Genomic DNA, 23993 nt, shown 5'->3' with positions numbered 1-23993 from the left:
TTGACAAGGAGCAGTTTTAATGACCAAGCCTCTCTGAGAACAACGTTCCCAGTTATGTAAAAAGAAAAAAGAGTATATTTTTTTCCCAATGTGAAAACCCTGACCCAAAATACAGATATGTTAAACCAGGGGTAGTCAAACTGCGGCCCTCCAGATGTCCGTGGACTACAATTCCCAGGAGCCCCCTGCCAGCATTCGCTGGCAGGGGGCTCCTGGGAATTGTAGTCCATGGACATCTGGAGGGCCGCAGTTTGACTACCCCTGTGTTAAACCATACAACGTACCCTAAGGCACAATTCTGAACCATCTGGCATTGTGCGACACCCCCCCAATTCTGCAGCTGCTTTCATGAGGAAGAGAAAAAAAAGGGGGGGCGGGAGAGAAGAAAGACATCACTGCCAAATCTAAAACACAGAATCTTCACAAGGATCACTGAAGACACACACACACACCGCTACACAACGCTAAGGATAAACACCCTCTTCTTTTAACTCCATTCCCAGCTACCTTTAAACAGGGCCCAGGCTTTGGTTTCCATCAAAAAGGTGTCGAAAGAAATTTAAGGCTTGAAAGCGGTTTTCCACATTCAAAATTAAACAAGTGTGGCGCCTTGGCGCCCTTGACAGTTAACACCTTGTTAGCGGACGACCTTTCACCTCTGAAGTTATACAATCAAACCAGCAGGCACTCCTGCCTTGACACACGACAGACAGCCGGTGACCTACATAGGAGATAAACCCGGAGAATACGGAACAGGAGCCAGATCCTGCTTGCAATTACTGGATTATTCGCCACGTTGGAGCAGCCACCAAATTTAATAGATTCATTTATATTTGCTTCTGTAAGTTTTGCTTTGCCCACTCTGACAGCAGATGTTTTGAGAACGGAACAGTTCCTTCAAGGCCGTATGCTGTAAGCGCTGCCGCATGGAGGGTCCTGAGAGCCGGGTCAATTTATTCACTCTTACGAGCGGCAGGGTCGTCGGGGGCAGGAGAGCTGTTGGGCAGTGAGCCGATTCCGTTTGCTCCTTCGTTCTTTGATGGACCGCTGCAAAACAGAGAAGAGAAAAGTGGCAGATTCAGGCATCCTGCTTCCCTGGCCCACAGAAAGCCAAGCCTAATAGGCTAGTGTGGTCTGTGATTCAGAATTCCCAGGACGTTCTTCATTAGACTCTCTCTCTCTCTGGGTGCTTCTGGATCTCCTGAAAAGCTTTTAAAAAACTGGGATAGAATCATAGAACCATAGAGTTGGAGGGGGCCGTAGAGGCCATCTAGTCCAACCCCCTGCTCTACGCAGGATCAGCCCTAAGCGTCCTAAAGCATCCAAGAAAAGTGTGTCTCCAACCTTTGCTTGAAGACTGCCAGTGAGGGGGAGCTCACCACCTCCTTAGGCAGCCTATTCCACTGCTGAACTACTCTGACTGTGAAAAACTTTTTCCTGATCTCTAGCCTATATCGTTGTAATGCCATTCATTTGGGCTCCGTGAGAGGGGTGGTTATGCTGTTCCAAGGATCGTTCTATTGCAAAGGCATCAGCATGCTCATGACGAGAGCCATTTTGCAGGGGCGACCACACAGATCGGAAGCAGAACCTTCTAGAGAAGCCATTCCAGAAGGGGGCACTGCGTTCCATTTGGGCCTGTGTTAATCTAGTACAATCCGGTTCTCCGCCCCGCCCTAGCCGGGCATCCCGGGATTATTATTATAGTCGAGTTACATTCTGGCTGGATTCAGTAGAGTTGGGTTGGGGTAGATTGTTTTCCGCCATCTTATGGGACATTATGTGTGTGGTTTTGCTGCTTTAATGGGGTTTTACGAGATATTGTTTACGGTTTCAATTGTTAGCCACCTCGAGGCGACAAAAGTCATGAGAGGCGGGATACAAATCCAAACATAAATAAATAAATAGCTCAGCCCTCTTACATGGCAAAAAACTCCCCCAAACCCGTATTTTATTGGGGTGGTCCTGCTATATTGAACCCAAAGTTTGAAACAGACTAGACTAGGGGGTCCAATTCTATCCTCCATTGTTTCCAAAGAAGGGAAAATATATACAGTATCATAGACTCAAAGACTCATAGAATCATAGAGTTGGAAGGGACCTCCTGGGTCATCTAGTCCAACCCCCTGCACTATGCAGGACACTCACATCCCACTCACAATTTTTTTTCCTGATATCTAGCCTATATCGTTGTACTTGAAGTTTAAACCCATTACTGCGTGTCCTCTCCTCTGCAGCCAACAGAAACAGCATCCTGCCCTCCTCCAAGTGACAACCTTTCAAAGACTTAAAGAGGGCTATCATGTCCCCTCTCAGAGAGGTATAGGAGAGCAGTTCTCATACAAATTAAGAAGATATGTAAAGAGGAAGACAGGTGTATGCGATTACACTCTGCCTCTCCACTAGAAGGGGTTTTGATAAGTGCCAAGGCTTGGAAAACACACGTGATCGTCAGACAGCTGAGAGCCAAGGCAATGTTGGCTTATGCGTCCTGGACCTATTTCCTGTTTAACCTAAGTCCGCTCCAGGAACCAGTATGAATTGCGTGATGAATGAACGAAAGCAAAATCCTAACTGCTACCAAATACACAGTTGGTTGCAACAACGGTGCCCATCAATACTTACTTTGGAGCAGACCAGTACTTGAGCATGGTGGTCAGTGCCAAATAGCTAATGCTCAGCACAGCAGAAACGGCCAGGGACACCAATCCCAGTCCCCCGAGCATGCAAAGCAGGGTGATGCCCCCTAGTGATACCACGAAACCTGGAGAAGGGGCAAGAAACAGTGATGTCGAAGGTAGTCTGGTAGAAACAGCTCGTAGCACACAAAAAGCCTGCATGCTTATCTAGTGAAATAGAAGGAATTCTTATTTCTCAAGGGTAGGGATTCAGGGTGACGGGCAACTCTGCTACAATCTACTTTTCCCACCACTGGGAGGGTGTGGACACCACGACTTGAGTTTGAAACTCCGATCCCTCTGTGAGACAGTCACAGTCCGCAGGTTGAGAAGGAACCTCCTCATACTGCTTGAAACTGGAACTGTCTCATAGAATCACAGAGTTGGAAGGGACCCCCTGGGTCATCTAGTCCAACCCCCTGCACTGTGCAGGACACTCACATCCCAATTGCTCATCCACTGTCACCTGCCACCCCCTTGAGCCTTCCCAGAATCAGCCTTTCCGTCAGATGGCTATCCAGCCTCTATTTAAAAATCTCGAAAGATGGAGAGCCCACCACCTCCCAAGGAAGCCTGTTCTACTGAGGAACCACTCTGTCAAGAACTTCTTCCGGATGTTTAGACAGAATTTAGAACCATAGAATCACAGAGTTGGAAGGGATCTCCTGGGTCATCTAGTCCACCCCCCTGCACTATGCAGGACACTCACATCCCAATCGCTCATCCACTGTCACCTGCCACCCCCTTGAGCCTTCCCAGAATCAGCCTCTCCGTCAGATGGTTATCCAGCCTCTATTTAAAAATCTCGAAAGATGGAGAGCCCACCACCTCCCAAGGAAGCCTGTTCTACTGAGGAACCACTCTGTCAAGAACTTCTTCCGGATGTTTAGACAGAATTTAGAACCATAGAATCACAGAGTTGGAAGGGATCTCCTGGGTCATCTAGTCCAACCCCCTGCACTATGCAGGGCACTCACATCCCAATCGCTCATCCACTGTCACCTGCCACCCCCTTGAGCCTTCACAGAATCAGCCTCTCCGTCAGATGGCTCTCCAGCCTCTGTTTAAACATTTCCAAAGATGGAGAACCCACCACCTCCCGAGGAAGCCTGTTCCACTGAGAAACCGCTCTCACTGTCTCCCTTGAGAAGTGGTAGATTCATTGTCATTGGTGGTTACTGAATTCCTGATTGTCAGGGATGTTATAACGGTAGTCCCAGCACTGAGTGGGGGTTGGATTAGATCCCTCCCTACGGATCCCTCCCAACTCTGAGACTAAATAAAAACACCCAGTGGAATAAGGGAATTGTTAAAACGCAAGAAACGGCCAAATTGCAGATTAGTGATACATGTTATTATTTTCAGCAGGGCGTACTTAAACAGGGAAAGGAATTCCAGCTCTCCCCGCTTCCCTAATGGTAAGGCAGTACCTTCGACGATGACCACGCCGATGCAGGCGATGACACTGGTGGAAATCGCGAAAACTAGAAAGATGGCCACCGGCACCGCAGACACTGCCATGAACACCAGCAGGGACAGGGCGACAAAGGGGTGCCTGTCTAAGTACTGGCCAAGCTGGGAGTTCATAAAAGCAACAACCTACGGTGTGAATGGACAAAGAGGAATGTGATCAGATTTTAAATGCCACGGCTACAACAATAGAACAATACAGATGCACTGGGAAGCCAATATGGCAATAGGTAAAGGTAAAGGTGAAGGTGAAGGTATCCCCTGTGCAGGCACCGGGTCATGTTTGACCCTTGGGGTGACGCCCTCTAGCGTTTTCATGGCAGACTCAATATGGGGTGGTTTGCCAGTGCCTTCCCCAGTCATTACCGTTTTACCCTCCCAGCAAGAGCAAGCTGGGTCCTCATTGTACCGACCTTGGAAGGAGGGAAGGCTGAGTCCACCTTGAGCCGGCTGCTGGGATTGAACTCCCAGCCTCATGGGCAGAGCTTTCAGACTGCATGTCTGCTGCCTTACCACTGCGCCACAAGAGGCTCTAATATGGCAATAAAATATCCAAATTGGACTTGTATAGAGTCGTCTCTCTTCAGTAATTCTTTAATTCTTATTTGACACAAGTCCCGACGTGTTTCGCCTTATAGCTTTTTCAAGATATTCTGTCAAGAGATTTCTTAATAAGTGGAAGTTGGTCCTTAAATATAAAAGTATGTATTCATGACCATTGCTTGTTAATTTGTTAATATCAATGTTGAACAACCACTAATTTTACCTTTGTATTTTCCAAGAACCGTCCCTTGAAAAAGCTGTAAGGCAAAACTTGTTGGGACTTGTGTGAAATAAGAATAAAAGAATTACTGAAGAGAGACGACTCTATATAAGTCCAATGTGGATATTCTATTGCCATATTGGTTTCCCGGTGCGTCTGTATTGCTCTCTTTTTGTTTCTTCACTGAGACCCCCCCCCTCCCAGTTCAGTATTTTTAGTACAACAACAGCAACCAAAAACGTAACACACATCTCAACCCCCCTATACAGGAAAATGCAATTCTTACAAAAGGAAACAGGGTCATAATAAGAAAACCATCAGCGGGCAAACATTCAGGTAGGCAGACCGATCTGTCTTGGCTGGAGGTGGATGAATGAGCGTCCATCAAACACAGGACCCCCTTCCAAGGTTACTATATTTGGGCTGGCACACTATTATTATTATTATTATTATTATTATTATTGTTGTTGTTGTTGTTGTTGTTGTTGTTGTTGTTGTTGTTGTTGTTTCAATTTATTTCCCACCACTCCCGAGACTGGCTTGTGGCGGGTTACAATTGCCCATGCTAAACCCCCCAATAAAACCCGATTAAAACAGTTCAAGAACAACAACAAAAAATAAAATACAAGAAACCCCCAAATACGGCTAGTAGTCCTCAATCTCCCATCCCCCAATAAAACATCTAATAAAGGGAGTGGGGAGAAGGGGCCACAGTTAGCAGATGGTCTTAACGCTGCCAAGCGCTGGGGGAGCCCCAATCAGATCTCCCTTGCCCCCCCCCCCCCCGGCCTCAACCATAAACCGGCCCTGTCTTCCTTTCTAATATAAAGCTCAAGAATCTTACCGGTGATAACAAGGAACAATTAATTTTTTAAAATTGTTTTATTAATTCATTTACAAAATGTATAACTTGCCTTTCTTTTTATTAAATCCAAATTTGCCACTGAGTCTCCCAGAGTCCTCCAGGTCACCCCCCCCCACTCCCTGTCACTCTTGGCCTTGCAAATCTTTCAGCCTCATGGAAGGGCAATAAAAGGTAAAGGTCAGGGTATCCCCTGTGCAAGCACCAGGTCATGTGTGACCCTTGGGGTGACGCCCTCTAGCGTTTTCATGGCAGACTCAATACGGGGTGGTTTGCCATTCCCTTCCCCAGTCGTTACCGTTTACCCCCAGCAAGCTGGGTCCTCATTTTACCGACCTCGGAAGGAGGGAAGGCTGAGTCAATCTTGAGCCGGCTGCTGGGATCGAACTCCCAGCCTCATGGGCAGAGCTTTCAGACTGCATGTCTGCTGCCTTACCATTCTGCACCACAAGAGGCTCTATACAAATGTAATGAATAAGCAAACAAAAAAATCTACAGCACAACCTACTTTGATGTCCCAACCCTTTAACAACATGACGGGTATGTTAGCAGCAAACGGAAGCTCCTGGAATATTGTTACAGAGCTTGAGGGTTACTGTTAATTGGTTAATTAAAAGCAGTGGAGCCCAAGAGTCTCTGCCTATTTTCAGGGCTCTGCAGTCTGCACTGGATACCGGCTCTACCTGTTCTCAGGTGTGTGCTGCAGGCTGGAAAACATGCCCATTCCCAAATATACTACTGCATAAAGATGAAGAATGGCACTTTACAGGTTTTAGCAATAACCAGTGAAAGTAATAGATTTGCTAAGATATATAGTTAGCTATTGGATGCTTATACAAACAGCAGAAAAGAATTGTTAGATTCTGCACAAAATTCTGCCACTTTTCTCTACCCAAAGGAGTCTCAAAGTGGCTTACAGTCGCCTTCCCTTCCTCTCCCCACAACAGACACCCTGTGAGGTGGGTGAGCTGGAGAGAGCCCTGATATCACTGCTTGGTCAGAACAGCTTCATCAGTGCTGTGGCGAGCCCAAGGTCACCCAGCTGGCTGCATGTGGGGGAGGAGCGGGCAATCAAACCCGGCTCACCAGGTTAGAAGTCAGCGCTCCAAACCACTACACCAAGGTGGCTCTCTAAAAGATCTAAAAGCCCCAATAAACTCAGAGATTTAGACCTCAAGGTTAAGGAATGATCTTATTTTTTCTGGAAACCGTTCTGCCAAAGCAAATGTAATAAAAATGCTGTATCAATGGGACCTCTCTTCCGATATATTGGCAAAAATTTGCCAAGGGATTAATGGGGAATGTTGGGTATTTTGAGCTACCAGTTTTATACATACTGGTTTTATACATACTTGGTAGGAATGTTGTAGAGTGGTCAAATTCTGGAATAGGATTGCTACAGTTATCGCTAAAGGTATAAGGAAAGAGTTTCCATTCTCCCCTAAGAATTGTCTGCTGAATTATTTGGATTTCCTTTCTTAAAGATGTTTGTGACTTTCTTACTTAATGCTGTAACATCTTCAAGGTTAACATTCGCTCAAAATTAGACTATAATTCTGAACAAGGATTGGCTATTAAAATTATCAGAGTGTATTTACATATTACATGGAAAAATTGATTTTTTTGATCCATAAAAGGAAGATTGTTTCACGTTTGTGCAGCTGATGTTTACAAGCAGCTCTGTAATATATATCCTGTATTTTGGCTTTTTGTTTGTATCTGAATTATTCCTAGTTATTCCTAAGGAATAAAACTTAATTAAAAAAAATGTACGTCCCTAGCCTAGTTACTCCAGTTCTTATTAAAAGATCTGAAAGCCTGACAAGTCCTTCTCTGAATAGAGCTCAAAATAATGCTCCTTTCATTCATGTTAAAAAAAAAGGTAGTTGTTTAAAAAGGCAAAATTAGAGCCACCTGATGCAGCAGCAGAAACCCGCAAGAGGCTTAATTGGGAGGCTTTCCATAAAGAGAAAAAACATGGACAAAGGAGGGGGTCAGGAATGTCATTTAAAGCAGAACATTTTAATAACGCAATTCAGCTAACCTTTCGGGGGCATCCCGGGTCAAGGCCAGAAGCTGCCCATTCAGCCAAGTATCAAAGTCAAAAATTAATATAACATCTGCGGTTAGTTGACCTCTGAGGCTTTCAACCAATTATATCTATTTGCAAATCTAATGTTATGATAATGTATCAGGAATCTCCATATTCTCTGTGTCCTTCAGAACCAGCCCAGGCAACACTGGCAAAAGCACAAAGGGGGAAGGGGGGAATACACATTCTCTCTGTGAAAGCTGGCAGCCTTTTTTCACTGACTTCTACACACCTGTTTTGACCTGACTTATTTAGATGCTGTGAGGACAGTAGCCAAGGGAACAAACTCGGCCTGATCGACAGACAACTTGCTCTGGATCCCTGACAAGAGCCAGTGTGGTGGTTTGGTAAGGCAGAGAATACTGGAGGGGACTTGGGGGTTCGTAGTAGCAGTCTGGGAGGGTCTGGGCCAGGGATCTGCTCTCTTGCTGCTTCTGGTTCTGGAAGCGGCTGGCTTTGATTGAAGTGCATCTCATGCCAGCTTGGCTACTGCCTCTTAATGCAGAGCCTCCCAGGAGAGCACACCTGGCTTCACTTTCGAACCAGAACGCAAACTGATGCCAATCCTATCTCCTTTCTGCAAATCTGAACAAAGACAGGACTGAGACTGTGCCTTGTAATTTTTTGCCATTGTTTTAAGGAATTTTTAAAAAATGTATACAGCCCAGGAGTGGGCAGATCTATGGTCAATCCCCAGTCTGCCACCGATCGCGATTCATGGTCCCAGGCCCGCCCCGCGCAATGTCAGCGTAGCCTACCTCGCAGGCCTGTTGTTAGGATAAAACAGGGATGGAGAAACTATGTACGCTGACAAATCGAGAAGCAGACCGGTCGCCCCACAAGGTGGAAATACGTTTCTCTCGACTGTTTCCTTCTTGTCAGCCCGAGAAAACACTTCCTTAGGAACGATTAGAATTAGACATTCAAAACTCACATGTGAATTGCTGTGCACGGTTTTCATCATGCCACGCCACCGTTCCTGGAGATCCTTCATTTCTTTAGCCATGATGGAGCTTTCAGTCAAAAGCCTGAACCTCCCTCTGGACAAATTAGCGTATTTTCAACCATCCAACCTTTAAGAGAGAGAGAGAGAGAGAGAGAGAGAATATTTACAATTGGCCTTAATAATACTAAGCTAGACTCACACCCACATATTTACTTACAGAGCAGAAAGCTGAAAAACTCCGAACAGAGACCTTTATACCCAATATGTGCTTAATGCTGAGACCCAGGTAGAGAGATATATTTGCAAGAAAATCTCTTTTGCACACTAAAGAACATAGAATCATAGAATCACAGATTCATAGAGTTGGAAGGGGCCATACAGGCCATCTAGTCCAACCCCCTGCTCAACGCAGGATCAGCCCAAAGCATCCTAAAGCATCCAAGAAAAGTGTGTATCCAACCTTTGCTTGAAGACTGCCAGTGAGGGGGAGCTCACCACCTCCTTAGGCAGCCTATTCAACATCAAGGCTGTTGTTTCTCAGGCTCTGCATTCAGCCAACATGAAGACCCCCCCCCCGCCCCCCAGTTTGTAGGACCTTATGCCTCACAACTAACTGTGGTTTGTAAGCAACAGTCTCATGATGTTTGAATGCAAACCAAGGAAATGTGGGGAATCCACCCTGAGAAATGTTTGACTGGTCTCCACGTCTCACACCTCCCTGTCCGTCCTCCATTCCCTCCAAATTCAGCCACCGGCTTGGTCAAGTGGCCAGTGAGACCCTGTTTATTGCTACCCGTCGGTTACATTTTGACCCTGCTTTTCTTCCAAGGATCATTCGTTCATTTATACAGTCAAAAGGCAAAGATCTTCCAAGGATCTCACCTACAGTTCTCCTTCTGTTTATCCTCATAATAACCCTGCAAAGGGTTAAAGCAACTTCGACTTGGCAGTTCTTCTAAATGAAACTGTTTTGCAGTGGAAAGAAGAAAGGGAAGACGATTGCAAAACCCGTTGCAATGCTGAACAGTGCTTTGGCATTTCTGAAGAATGTTTCTCAGAAACACAGGGCGATGTCCCTGGTGACCGTGCTTAAAAATTCAGTCCGACAATAAAATCTGGATTAAAAGCTTCAAATTAACACAGCATTAAAATGAAAAAAATTATAGAAAATACAGTGTATTGCAAAAGGTTTAAGATTAATTAAATTAGGTGCTTAACTGTGTTCCTTAAATTCTCTTTGAATTCGACAGGCAATCCATCCATTCATATTGGCAACCTTCCATGACAGCTTCTGATTTTGATCACGACATGTGTGAAAGAAGGGTAGAAGAAGAAGAAGAAGAAGAAGAAGAAGAAGAAGAAGAAGAATTGGCTCATATATGCCGCTTTTCTCTACCCGAAGGAGGCTCAAAGGCGCTTCCAGTCGCCTTCCCTTTCCCCTCCCCACCACAGACACCCTGTGAGGGAGGGGAGGCTGAGGGAGCCCTGAGATTACTGAAGAAGAAGAAGAGTTGGTTCTTATAGGCCGCTTTTCCCTACCCGAAGGAGTCTCAAAGCGGCTTCCAGTCGCCTTCCCTTTCCTCTCCCCACAACAGACACCCTGTGAGGGAGGGGAGGCTGAGAGAGCCCTGAGATTACTGAAGAAGAAGAAGAAGAGTTGGTTCTTATTTGTCAGGCTGAGTCAACCTTCAGCTGCTGCTATTGAACTCCCAGCCTCATGGGCAGAGCTTCAGACTGCATGTCTGCTGCCTTATCACTCTGCGCCACAAGAGGCTCCTTGGGTATAGGCCATACAAAAAAATTGCTATTTAGACTTTTAAAAAATCAAACACTGAAATAATCCTTTGTACAGCAATATAATGAAACCATTCCCAAGAGGAACAGTGCGATATCAGCTTCAATAGCAGTCCATCAGCTGTCTTATATAGTAAGAGTGAAGCTCCGGCTTGACCTTCAGGGCTGGCCTGGAGATATAACGTCTTCACAATTAGCAACTCCAGTCGCAATCCTAAGCAAGCACAACAGGTGATCTGGACAACGAATCTCTTGTTTCCTAATAAGTCGAGTGTTTACATAGAGCTATAGCCATCTTGACTATATGAGCCTCTTGTGGTGCAGAGTGGTAAGGCAGCAGACATGCAGTCTGAAACCTCTGCCCATGAGGCTGGGAGTTCGATCCCAGCAGCCGGCTCAAGGTTGACTCAGCCTTCCCTCCTTCCGAGGTCGGTAAAATGAGTCCCCAGCTTGCTGGGGGGTAAACGGTAATGACTGGGGAAGGCACTGGCAAACCACCCCGTATTGAGTCTGCCATGAAAACGCTAGAGGGCGTCACCCCAAGGGTCAGACATGACACGGTGCTTGCACAGGGGATACCTTTACCTTTACCTTTTACTGCCCTTCCATGAGGCTGAGAGCTTTTCAAGACCAAGAGTGGCAGGGAGTGGGGGGGGCAAGGGGGTGATCTGGAGGATTCTGGGAGACTCAGTGGCAAATTTGGATTTAATAAAACCTCAGAAGGCAAGTTATACATTTGGTAAATGAATTAATAACATGAGTCTGCCCTGAACACGCTGGAGGGCGTCACCCCAAGGGGCAGACATGACCCGGTGCTTGCACAGGGGATACCTTTATAGTCCCATACATCTCAATGACATCTCCCGTTGTCATGCTCATATTTTTGTAGTCTTGGGAAGGCTGCCAGTTGGCTCACAACCTCGCCGAGGAATACCACCTCTGTGGAATTTGCTGTCGTACAAATCCCGCCAGAGCGGTTGCGACCAAGCTGTGTAAATGGGTCGCTCTGACTCATTTGCACAGGAACAGAGAAGAACAGGCTTCTAGGGCACTTGGAAATTTCCTTTCGTTGTTTAAACATAAATAGCTCCCTGACTCTCCATTCTAAAAGCATTATCAGCTGGAACGGTTACTTATGGAGCATGAATAAAACATTTCACAACTATTTGATGATTACAGGAAGCACAAAACCTCATTTCTGTTGTCATGGTTGCTACAGGGAAAACACACAGTGGATAAATCGTTCCCCCATTAGCTCTTTCCCTTCTTTGTGCAGTTGAATGCTGAGTGCACTTATGTTGATTCTTCGCTCCCGCACAGACAGACAGGTGGTTGAGCTTGGCTCGCCCCAGCATGGGCAAAGATGTTCTGACTGCACAGGAATCTCAGGGCTCTCTCAGCCTCACCTGCCTCCCAGGGAATCTGTTGTAGGGAGAGGAAAGGGAAGGTGCATGTAGAATCATAGAATCATAGAGTTGGATTATGGGTCATCTAGTCCAACCCCCTGCACCATGCAGGACACTCCCAACCCTATTGCTCATCCATTGTCACCTGCCACCCCCTTAAGCAGGGGTAGTCAAACTGCGGCCCTCCAGATGTCCATGGACTACAATTCCCAAGAGCCTCCTGCCAGCATTTGCTGGCAGGGGGCTCATGGGAATTGTAGTCCATGGACATCTGGAGGGCCGCAGTTTGACTACCCCTGCCCTTAAGCCTTCACAGAATCAGCCTCTCCGTCAGATGGCTATCTAGCCTCTGTTTAAAAATCTCCAAAGATGGAGAACCCACCACCTCCCGAGGAAGCCTGTTCCACTGAGAAACTGCTCTGACTGTCAGGAACTTGTTCCGGATGTTTAGAATTTCTTTTGCATTCATTTCATCCCATTGGTTCTGGTCTGTCCCTCCGGGGCAAAAGAGAACAATTCTGCTCCATCCTCCACATGGCAGCCTTTTAAATACTTGAAGATGGTTCTCAGATCCCCTCTCAGTCGTCTCCTCTCCAGGCTTAACAGATCAAACTCCCCCAACCTTTCTTCATATGTCTTGGTCTCCAAACCCCTCACCCTGTTTGTTACCCTCCTCTGGACATGTTCCAGTTTGTCAACATCCCTCTTCAACTGGGATGCCCAAAACTGTACACAGGACTCCAAGTGAGGCCGAACCAGAGCAGAGTAAAGCAGCACCATCACCTCCCGTGATCTGGACACAATACTCTGTTTGATACAGCCCAAAATCCCATTTGCCTTTTTAGCCACTGAGTCACACTGCCGACTCATGTTCAATGTATGGTCTACCAAGACTCCTAGATCCTTTTCGCACATGCTACTGCCAAGACAAGTCTCCCCCATCCTATATTGGTATATTTGGTTTTTCCTACCTAAATACAGAACTTTACATATGTCCCTATTGAACCTTATTTTCTTCAGTTTAGCCCACTTCTCGAGCCTATCAAGATCATCCTGTATTCTGTTGCTGTCTTCAGTTGTGTTTGCTACCCCTCCCAGTTCAGTATCATCTGCAAATTTAATAAGTATCCCCTCTAATCCCTCATCCAAATCATTTATCATTATGTTGAACAACACAGGCCCCATGTAAGCCGCTTTGAGACTCCTTCAGGTAGAGAAAAGCGGCATAGAAGAACCAACTCTTCTTCTTCTTCAGGAATCTCAGGGCTCTCTCAGCCTCCCCTTCCTCACAGGGTGTCTGTTGTGGGGAGAGGAAAGGGAAGGCGAATGTAAGCCGCTTTGAGCCACCTTCGGGTGGGGAAAAGTGGCATCTAAGAACCAACTCTTCTTCTTTCAAAAGCAGAGGCTGCTCCATAGTTAAGATTACAGCAAGAACAGCAACATTGTGCAGTTGTGACAGTCTCAGATTAGGCCTGGGGAGACCAGTTGAGTATCTGTCCAACTGCTGATTGAAGACTCCTCAGGCCACCCATTCTCCTTCTGAACTAGTCTTGACTGCGAATCTCCACCCCACCCGATATCTAGCTGGTACAGTTCTATACTAAAGGAGGTTGAGAGGGGACAGGATAGCCCTCTTTAAGTATTTGAAAGGTTGTCACTTGGAGGAGGGCAGGAGGCTGTTCCCATTGGCTGCAGAGGAGAGGACACGCAGTAATGGGTTTTAACTACAAGTACAACGATATAGGCTAGATATCAGGAAAAAGCTTTTCACAGTCAGAGTAGTTCAGCAGTGGAATAGGCTGCCTCAGGAGGTGGTGAGCTCCCCCTCACTGGCCGTCTTCAAGCAAAGGCTGGATACACACTTTTCTTGGATGCTTTAGGATGCTTAGGGATGATCCTGCGCTGAGCAGGGGGTTGGACCAGATGGCCTGTGTGGCCCCTTCCAACTCTATGATTCTGTGATTCTACAGATGTGTACACGTAATTCAACAACAACACTTTATGTTTAGAATTTTGGACCACTACAATAAACGTTGTTACAGGTAGCTGAAACCCATGACAGCAGGCTCTATCGTCTGTTGGTGATAGGAACTGCTCCAAGAGAAATGCCCACCCATGAACTGGGAACCCCAGTGCCCAAGGTCCTGCTACCCCCACGGACAGACCAGCCACCTTGGGCTGGAAGTCCCTCAGTTCATCCCCACCATTGGGATTAGAGTAGGGAGTGGCATAACTAGGGGAAAAAGCCCAAGGCCTCTTATCTTAACATGAAGTAGACTGAAATGTGAGCGTTGGTTGCAGAGTTAAAAGCTCATGGGAGAACGAACTACTTGTTTATTTATTTGGATTTCTATAGCGCCCGTTCTTTGCGGCTCCTAGAAGTCAAGAGCAAGACGGTGCTCTGAGCAAAGAAAGAAGGGAAGCTAGAATCTGCTCGCTGCATCTCTAACCCTCCCAATCCCTTTCTTTTACCCAACTCACAGGCCATAAAATCATCTAAAACAGATCACTGCACTGTATAGATTTTCTCTTCTTATAAATACAGAACGGAGAGACGAGTCATTGTGACAGTCTTGAAGCAAAGGTTGGATACACACTTTTCTTGGATGCTTTGGGCTGATCCTGCGTTGAGCAGGGGGTTGGACTAGATGGCCTGTAGGGACCCTTCCAACTCTGTGATTCTATGATTCTATGACACAGTTTTCCACCCATGAGCACAAAAGAGTCAGATCCCCAATGAGGTAGTCAACAGGGCCCTTAATGTGGCTGGCTTATCCCCATGCAGCACCAGACATCAGCTATGTGGGTGGAATGTGCCAAAGGAGCTTCTTCTGCTGGTGAGTAGGTAATTCATCTCCGTGGGAATACAGCACTCAACTGCCCCCAGAGAACGAGTGGGCGCAGTGCCCAGGAAAAAAAGTCATACAGATAAAAGACTCAAAGGAAAGGAAGCTGGCATTCTGCCATCTAAACTAATTTTCTCAAACCGTTATGTACATTGTTAGGTACATATTTGAGAAGCTGGTAACCCGCGTGGAACAGTGGGCTGGAGAGGATTTTGAAATCTCACCCCCTCTGCAATCTCAAGATCCTCTAAGGCAGCTCTCAAGGGCCAGGGCATGACGATTCCCCCCACCTTTCTCCTTTAACTCCCAGCTGCTCTCAACATCCCTTGTGGAGATATTTAGGCCTCATTAGGGCATTTCTAGGGGCTCTCTGGGGGCATTTCCGCACATCGCAAAATACAGCGTTACGTTAGCTGAATGGCATAGTGCTAAATATTATCGCGCCCCCGGCCATTCCTCACCTTCTTGCCACCTTGCGGTAGTCTGCCGCCTTTTCGCGCTTCTTACCCTCCACAAGAACTGCTGGGAATGGCGGAAGAGAGCAATGTGGTTTATCCGCGACTCCCAGAGGGACGGAACAAAGGGATGAAATTAATGCAAAAGAAATTCCGTCTAAACCTCCGGAAGAAGTTCCTGACAGTCAGAGCGGTTCCTCGGTGGAACAGGCTTCCTCGGGAGGTGGTGGGTTCTCCATCTTTTAAGATTTTGAAACAGAGGCTGGAAAGCCATCTGACGGAGAGGCTGATTCTGTGAAGGGTCAAGGGGGTGGCAAGTTACAGTGGATGAGCGATAGGGTTATGAGTGTCCTGCATTGTGCAGCAGGTTAGACCCAGGTCTCTTCCAACTCTATGATTCTATGAGAAACACGTGCGCTCAGTAACTTTTGCTACCACAACAATATTGCCAGCCTTCAAGCTCTGGTTTCTGACAGTAAAAGACAGAGCAGGGAGCAGGGCTTTTTCCAGGGCATTGCCATAGTAGTAGTAGAAGAAGAGTTGATTTTTATATGCCACTTTTCTCTACCAGGAGTCTCAAAGTGGCTTACAATTACCTTCTCTTTCCTCTCCTCATAACAAACACCCTGTGAGGTAGGTGAGGCTCAGAGAGCCCTGATAATACTGCTCAGTTGAAACAACTCTATCATTGCCTAAGGTCGTTATATGAGCCCAAGGTCACCTAGTTGACTGCATGCGGAGGAGCGGGGAATCAAACCCGGCTCGCCAGATAGAAGTTGCCGCTCTTAACCACTACACCAAGCAGATTCCTCTCAGCCAGGCCCAAAACCAAGTATGGGGAAAGTGGAGGGCTCCCAGAAGAAAAGAAAAAAGAAATAGTGTGTTGAGAGCAATACGAGGGAAAGTGAGGCGTCTCTCCACCCCCCGCACAAATCCTTGCAGGTTTCTCACCATTCTTCTGTGTCCAACCTGGGTACCCTCATCTAACTCAGATTAGTTTGTCAGCTGTCCCTGTGCAACCAGATCAGACTTTTCCTGGAGAGAGGTCCCAGGAGGATGGAAGGAAAGCTGGAGATTGGGGGCAGATAATAGTAGGTTAGCTGGTGGGTTGGAAGGAGAGAAGGAAACAGGTGAAGGGGAGATGCTATAGAAGCTTTCATGGAAGGAAAATGTGGAGGACAAGAAAACTCTCTGGCTCACACTCGAAAGCTCATGCCTTGAATAAATCTTTGTTGGTCCTAAAGGTGCTACTGGACTCTGATTTTATTGTTCTCTTGCTAGGAATACGCCGTTGCTGCAGGAAGCATCAGACTGCTGCCCCTTCTGCTGCCCCCAAATTCCTCACCACCCCCTACTGCCCCAAATTTCCTCATTGTCCCTCTGGTTCCTTCCGCTGCCCCCAGAGGAAGGAGCTACTCTAAGCAATGCAACGGACTACAACTCTATTTGCTTTTTGAGAGTGCCCTCTTGGCCTATTCTATTTGCTAACCCAGTTTCTTTAATTAAAATCTCTCTTTTGTGAGCACACTGGGCTCCTTTTAGCGACCACGCCCAATGGCTGTTGAAGAGCAGTTCTTGCGCATGACGCTTAAATCGACCTAGAATGCAAATAGGAACCTGCTCGGTTTCTCTCCTGCTTCCTGTCCTGCATTATTTTCTCTGGGGCAAATGGAAAGAGAGGATTCATTGTTAGCGTCACACACAGTCCATATCTCCTGAGAGTGCGGCATGCCTGTCGGACAGACATGCTTGGTATTCATGCCGTGCTTTCACTAAGCAAGCCAGCCGGCTGTGATTGCAAAATTGGTGTCCGTAATCATTATGAATTTGTTAACATGGTATGGAAGAGCTTGGTGACAATGCATCAGATGCTGGGTGTGCATGTGTGTGAATCACTGTATCTGATAGTAAAGTGACGGGTAAATGATGAAAGGGCGCATAAACTGGCTAATCCACAGACAAAGTAGGGATATCTGTTTGCTTGGGAGACTCCCTGGGTGTGCAGGCTTGCAACTTGACAAGCACAGGGCCCACAAGGATTTGCAGGGAGGGAAATGCCATTGCCCGCCTCTGGGTAACAGAGACCCTGCACTTCCTTGCTGGTCTTCCATCCCAGTGGTCACCAAGGCCAACCCTGCTTAGCTCCCTGAAGAATCCGCAGGAGCGGATTAAAGAGACTTTAACAATCGGCGACCCATCTGAATCTAAAAGTAAGCCGACAGCCCAAGCTGCAGGGGGTGGGGTTCAGGACCAACTGCTTTCTGGCGCAGTTAATTTATTTATTTTGACTTTAAGAACCGAAGAAGAGCCCTGCTGGATCGGACCAGAAGTCCACCTACTCCAGCATCAGTGGCCACCATCCGCTGAAGATCAAACAACACGGCACAGAGGCTGTTGAAGGCTCCTTTCCTGGTTGTTTTCCTGACATTGGTGGTCAGAGACTGACTGCTTCTGAACATGGAGGTTCCCTTTAATTACCACAGCTACTGACAGAATGAAGAGCCTCTTGTGGTGCAGAGTGGTAAGGCAGCAGACATGCAGTCTGAAAGCTCTGCCCATGAGGCTGGGAGTTCAGTCCCAGCAGCCAGCTCAAGGTTGACTCAGCCTTCCCTCCTTCCGAGGTTGGGGAAATGAGCACCCAGCTTGCTGGGGGGTAAACGGTCATGACTGGGGAAGGCACTGGCAAACCACCCCGTATTGAGTCTGCCATGAAAACACTGGAGGGCGTCACCCCAAGGGTCAAACATGACCCGGTGCTTGCACAGGGGATACCTTTAGAAGAAGAAGAAGAAGAGTTGGTTCTTATATGCCGCTTTTCCCTACCCGAAGGAGGCTCAAAGCGGCTTACAGTCGCCTTCCCATTCCTCTCCCCACAGCAGATACCCTGCCTGGTCAGAACAGTTTTATCAGTGCCGTGGGGAGCCCAAGGTCACCCAGCTGGTTGAATGTGGGGGGAGCGCAGAATTGAACCTGGCATGCCAGATTAGAAGTCCGCACTCCTAACCACTACACCAAACTGGCTTTACCTTTACCTTACTGACAGAATGATAGTGCTACTTTATTTACAGCCATGAGCTTTCCAGAAGCTGCACTAGATGTTCCTTTGTTCTAATCCAGCAAGGCTCTTCTTAAGTTTTTACTTTAAAACCAGGGATAGGTCAGAGTTCTCCACTTTAAGGATATGTGAAGCAGCAGAGAGGGAGAAAGTATTCCATTAAGCATGTATATCCCAAATACATCCCATTAATCCCAAACGTATCTGGGATTAAAATGGCCTATTCCAGTGTCCCAAGGTCTTTCTGGGCCCATTTATTTATAGACGCTATTTATTTATTTATAGTTCAGCTTCCTCACTGAAACTCAAATTGGATTACACAGTCTAAGCTGCTGAGACATCTAAAAAGCATTGTACTAGTATTACAGAAATCTGAAGAAATATGGCATATTAAACACGATACAAAGCACAGATCCAGTGCAGAAATGCAGCATTAGAGCTGCATTTGGCACCTGGGTCATATGGCACCTGGGTCATATGTGCAGCAACCTGATCACACACCCTGACCGGAAGCAGTGGAATAGCCCAGTGTCCCTTTCTCCTTGCAAGGCACCATCCTGATCCCTTCCAGAACCCCAACATGGCTGGGGGCTCAAGGCCACGTGCAAAGAAAAAGCTAGAATTCCCCACGTTTTATTGAAATTAGGCTTCATGTTATTTACGGGTGTTTTTAATACTTAATATGTATCCTGTTTTTTGGAATTGATTATTTAACTTATTTTAACCCACCCAGAGCTATCAGGAAGAAGTCTGAACCTCCGGAAGAAGTTCCTGACAGTCAGAGCGGTTCCTCAGTGGAACAGGCTTCCTCGGGAGGTGGTGGGTTCTCCATCTTTGGACATTTTTAAACAGAGGCTGGAGAGGCTGATTTTGTGAAGGCTCAAGGGGGTGGCAGGTGACAGTGGATGAGCGATAGGGTTGTGAGTGTCCTGCATAGTGCAGGCGGTTGGACTAGATGTCCCATGAGATCCCTTCCAACTCTATTATTCTATGATTCTAACCAAATGGGTCTTCTCTTTATCATCATCATTATTATTATTTCAATGTATTTCCCGCCACTCCCTTGGGGCTCGTGGCAGGTCACAGTATCTTAAAACCCCATTTAAACCCCATTAAAAGGCATAAAAGCATCCCCACCATGGCGGGAAAAGATAAGCAAAAACCCGACTCCCACCCCCACTACAAGCGGGGAGGAGAAGGAGGTCCCAACGATGTTTGCTTCAAGCCTGGACCATATACCTGGTGGAACAGCTCCGTTTTACATGCCCTGCGGAAACCTGACAAATCCCGCAGGGCCCGCAGCCCTCTCCCTTAAGGTGCATGGGGTCGGGCTGGGATCTGTGCCTCACCCACGAAGGTCACTAACACCAGCATACTTTCAAAACACGCCGTCCATCGCCCTTGTCCTGCACAGTGGGAAAATGCCAAAATCCCTGTACTGATTCCTCGTCCCTGCAGTGAACTTCCTTGAGGTTTCTTCCCCCTTCTTCTCTACCTGTTATAACCCTTCCCCCCTACCTACAATAGCATATTATTTGTTCCCGTCAATACACTGCTTTTAACACTGTTTTATTCTCCCGCTATTTTTACGTAGCAATACTTTTGCATTTATTTATTTTTTACTACCCGTAGCGATCCACTTTTATCCCCCATTTTAGTTTCTACTGATGTCTCTCTCTCTGGTACTCCCCACTGCGTCAAAACCAGGGGTAGTCAAACTGCGGCCCTCCAGATGTCTGTGGACTACAATTCCCAGGAGCCCCTGCCAGCGAATGCTGGCAGGGGCTTCTGGGAATTGTAGTCCACGGACATCTGGAGGGCCGCAGTTTGATTACCCCTGTTGAGGTGGGAATCTCTGACCCATGCATGGGGTCCCCCATCCTGCTCCAGGTGTGCTCAGAATGCAACCCAAGGGGACATCTTACCTGCCCAGGAGCAGCCACAGATGGACAACAGGTGCAGGTGAGGGCAACCCTGGTTTGCACCGGTTTCAAGGATGGTCCAAAGCGGCCCTCCAGATGTCCGCGGACTACAATTCCCAGGAGCCCCTGCCCGCGAACGCAACTGAGACAGACGGCGTTCGCGCGCAGGGGCTCCTGGGAATTGTAGTCCGTGGACGTCTGGAGCGACTGGGGTCCACGCAATTGCCATTGTGCGAGCCACCCCGTCCCCCGCCCCCTCCCCGGATCCCGGCCTGCCCTGCTGAGGCGAGGCCGCAGTTCTCTTCGGAGCTCCCCCAGCCGCAAAGCCAATCAGGGAGGAGGCCGCCCGCCCGCCTTACCTCAGCCGCCGCTCGCCGGCCTCATTTTGGGCGCCTTCGCCTCCCTCTCTCTCCCTCTCCCTCTCTCTCCCGCCGCCTCCCAGCCGGCCCGGCCCGGCCCTTTTCTTCCGCCGCTTCCTCCCCCGCCGGGGCTGAGGCGAGCGCCGCCGCCTCCTTCGCCTTCTCCGCCCCGCCGCCCGCCCAGGCAGGCCCCGCCAGGCCCGCGAGGAGCGGCCGAGGAGAGGCGAAGGCTGCCCGGGCCAAGGCCGGAGGGCAGGGGGACTGGTCAGGCCGCCTCAGGCAGGGTCCCCCCAGGGGGGGAATCTATCTATCTATCTATCTATCTATCTATCTATCTATCTATCTATCTATCTATCTATCTATCTATCTATCTATCTATCTATCTATCTATCTATCTATCTATCTATCTATCTATCTATCTATCTATCTATCTATCTATCTATCTATCTATCTATCTATCTATCTAATGCAGAATAGAAATCTATCCATCCATCCATCCATCCATCATCTATCTACCTACCTACCTACCTACCTGAGTTGGTTCTTATATGCCGCTTTTCCCTACCCGAAGGAGGCTCAAAGCGGCTTACAGTCGCCTTCCCTTTCCTCTCCCCACAACAGACACCCTGTGAGGGAGGGCAGGCTGAGAGAGCCCTGAGATTACTGAAGAAGAAGAGCTGGTTCTTATATGCCACTTTTCTCTACCCGAAGGAGTCTCAAAGCGGCTTCCAGTCGCCTTCCCTTTCCTCTCCCCACAACAGACACCCTGTGAGGGAGGGAGGCTGAGAGAGCCCTGAGATTCCTGAAGAAGAAGAAGAATTGGTTCTTATATGGCGCTTTTCTCTACCCGAAGGAGTCTCAAAGCGGCTTCCAGTCGCCTTCCCTTTCCTCTCCCCACAACAGACACCCTGTGAGGGAGGTGAGGCTGAGAGAGCCCTGAGATTACTGAAGAAGAAGAAGACTTAGATCTTATATGCTGCTTTTCTCTACCCAAAGGTAGAGCGGCTCTACCTACTCAAAGCGGCTTCCAGTCGCCTTCCCTTTCCTCTCCCCACAACAGACACCCTGTGAGGTGGGTGAGGCTGAGAGAGCCCTGAGATTACTGAAGAAGAAGAAGAGTTGGTTCTTACATGCCACTTTTCTCTACCCGAAGGAGTCTCAAAGCGGCTTACAGTCGCCTTTCCTTTCCTCTCCCCACAACAGACACCCTGTGAGGGAGGGAGGCTGAGAGAGCCCTGATATTACTGAAGAAGAAGAGTTGGTTCTTATATGCCACTTTTCTCTACCCGAAGGAGGCTCAAAGCAGCTTACGATCCCCTTCCCTTCCTCTCCCCACCACAGACAACCTTGTGAAGTAGGTGAGGCTGAGAGAGCTCTGACAGAACTCCTTGAGAACAACTCTAACAGGACTCTAACAGGACTGCCTTTGAAGGAGTGGCGAATCAAATCAGAAGGAGTCTCAGAGCGGCTTGCAATCGCCTTCCCTTTCCTCTCCCCACCACAGACACCCTTGTGAGGTATGTGGGCCTGAGAGAGCTCTGACAGAACTGTTATGTGAGAACTGCTCTAAAAGGGCTGTGACTAGTCCAGGGTCACCCAGCTGGCTGCATGTGGAGGAGTGGGGAATCAAACCCGGCTCCCCAGATTAGAGGCCACTACACCAGGCCAGCTGGAGGAGACATCTGTCTTCACTCAGCAGCTCAAAGCAGGGATCCAGCAGCTGGATGGAAGGAGGGTTGGTATCACTCTCAGCTGTACATGGGTTCAATACGCAACATGTGCGTTTTGAAAACGAAATGTGTGCGGTACACAGATTGTAGGTGTGTTCGGTGTAACTTGTGAACAGGATTGAAGTTTTCTGTGGCATGGGAAGCAGTGTAACAGAAGAGAGAAAAAATTGGGGCGGAGCCTGAATTGCAACAGTGCCAGCCTGGGGCATTTCTGTACAAAACTGGCACATTTGCAAGACAAGCACATTGATAATTCACAAGAGTAACAGGAAAGGAATATTAAAAATACTGTTCTCCTGACTGCAGAGAGCAGTTTTTCTGCTGAGAACAGCTGCTATAGAGGCAGGCCTCTACCACATGATACGGTCTCTCCCCAAACACCCCCCCTCTCAGCTTCCATGTCTACATCTTACCATCTCTAGGTAAAGGTAAAGGTAAAGGTATCCCCTGTGCAAGCACCGAGTCATGTCTGACCCTTGGGGTGACGCCCTCTAGCGTTTTCATGGCAGACTCAATACGGGGTGGTTTGCCAGTGCCTTCCCCAGTCATTACCCTTTACCCCCCAGCAAGCTGGGTACTCATTTTACCGACCTCGGAAGGAGGGAAGGCTGAGTCAACCTTGAGCCGGCTGCTGGGATCGAACTCCCAGCCTCATGAGCAAAGCTTTCAGGCGGCTGCCTTACCACTCTGCGCCACAAGTGGCTCATTACCATCTCTAGGCTCCACCCCCAAATATCCAGGAATTTCCCATTTGAGTTGGCAACTCCACCCACTTCGTTAGTTAATTTTATTAAAACACATGTAAGGTAAAGGTAAAGGTATCCCCTGTGCAAGCACCGAGTCATGTCTGACCCTTGGGGTGACGCCCTCCAGCGTTTTCATGGCAGACTCAATACGGGGTGGTTTGCCAGTGCCTTCCCCAGTCATTACCATTTACCCCCCAGCAAGCTGGGTCCTCATTTTACCCACCTTGGAAGGAGGGAAGGCTGAGTCAACCTTGAGCCGGCTGCTGGGATCGAACGCCCAGCCTCATGGGCAGAGCTTCAGTCTGCCGCCTTATCACTCTGTGCCACAAGAGGCTCATGCAAAACACATGTGGCTTACAGTAATTCTTTAAAAATACATTCGTTAAAACCGAAATGAAATAACAACCCACAACCACCCCCAAATAAATGATGCCTGTTATCTCTGGGCAAACTGGGAGATGTGGGACAAAAAGAATCGAACACCCAAATTTAAGCTTAATTCAGTGTCCAAAGTTTTGGCCCAAATCACAGCCCACAATGCATTTTGGGGGGGGGGGCGGAGGGAGGAATCTATCCCTTCTCCTGTATGAAACATTGGGATGTTTCACATGGCCCTAATTTCCCTCCCGCCTTGTTTCAGTTCTCTCCTTTGTGAATAAAATATCTCCCATATTCATAATCCATTGCCCAAGCAAATCATACCTCTCAGGGATAACCGTCACTGTGTTTTATGCTGTCTGTCAAAAAAGGACCCAGATCTGAGCTGAATTTTCTATCATCCAACCATCAGGGTATATGGAGGGGATGGAGTGGGGGGGGGTGTGAGAAGGACAAGAAAAAGAATCCTTCTTGTGTTACTTAGCAACAGT

At 47.9% G+C, this 23993-nt stretch overlaps 2 protein-coding genes across 7 annotated transcripts in view; one reads left to right on the top strand and one right to left on the bottom strand.

Moving 5' to 3' along the window:
• Window positions 1–23968, bottom strand: LDAF1 (lipid droplet assembly factor 1). 6 transcript variants are annotated; one of them, XM_077316345.1, is made up of 7 exons: window positions 20649–20733; window positions 11797–12027; window positions 9694–9776; window positions 8800–8938; window positions 4109–4277; window positions 2626–2764; window positions 1–1047 (listed from the first exon to the last, which is right to left on the bottom strand). In XM_077316345.1, the coding sequence occupies exons 4-7, from the start codon at window positions 8869–8871 to the stop codon at window positions 954–956; spliced, it is 474 nt and encodes a 157-aa protein (XP_077172460.1). In that variant the 5' UTR covers window positions 8872–8938; window positions 9694–9776; window positions 11797–12027; window positions 20649–20733; the 3' UTR covers window positions 1–953. The 6 variants fall into 6 exon arrangements, with proteins under 6 accessions (XP_077172460.1, XP_077172462.1, XP_077172458.1 ...); XM_077316347.1 differs by lacking the exon at window positions 9694–9776; XM_077316343.1 differs by lacking the exons at window positions 9694–9776; window positions 11797–12027; window positions 20649–20733 and adding an exon at window positions 23827–23968.
• Window positions 20891–23993, top strand: part of LOC143827096 (dynein axonemal heavy chain 3-like) — a 76985-nt gene continuing 73882 nt past the window's right edge. Inside the window, exon 1 of the mRNA XM_077316341.1 lies at window positions 20891–22165. The gene's annotated coding sequence lies outside the window, so the exon portion shown is untranslated. The remainder of the gene's footprint in view (window positions 22166–23993) is intronic.

This window comes from Paroedura picta, chromosome 17 (assembly GCF_049243985.1).
Source record: "Paroedura picta isolate Pp20150507F chromosome 17, Ppicta_v3.0, whole genome shotgun sequence".
Classification (NCBI taxonomy): Eukaryota; Metazoa; Chordata; class Lepidosauria; order Squamata; family Gekkonidae; genus Paroedura; species Paroedura picta.
This window is presented reverse-complemented; position numbering and strand designations above follow the sequence as displayed.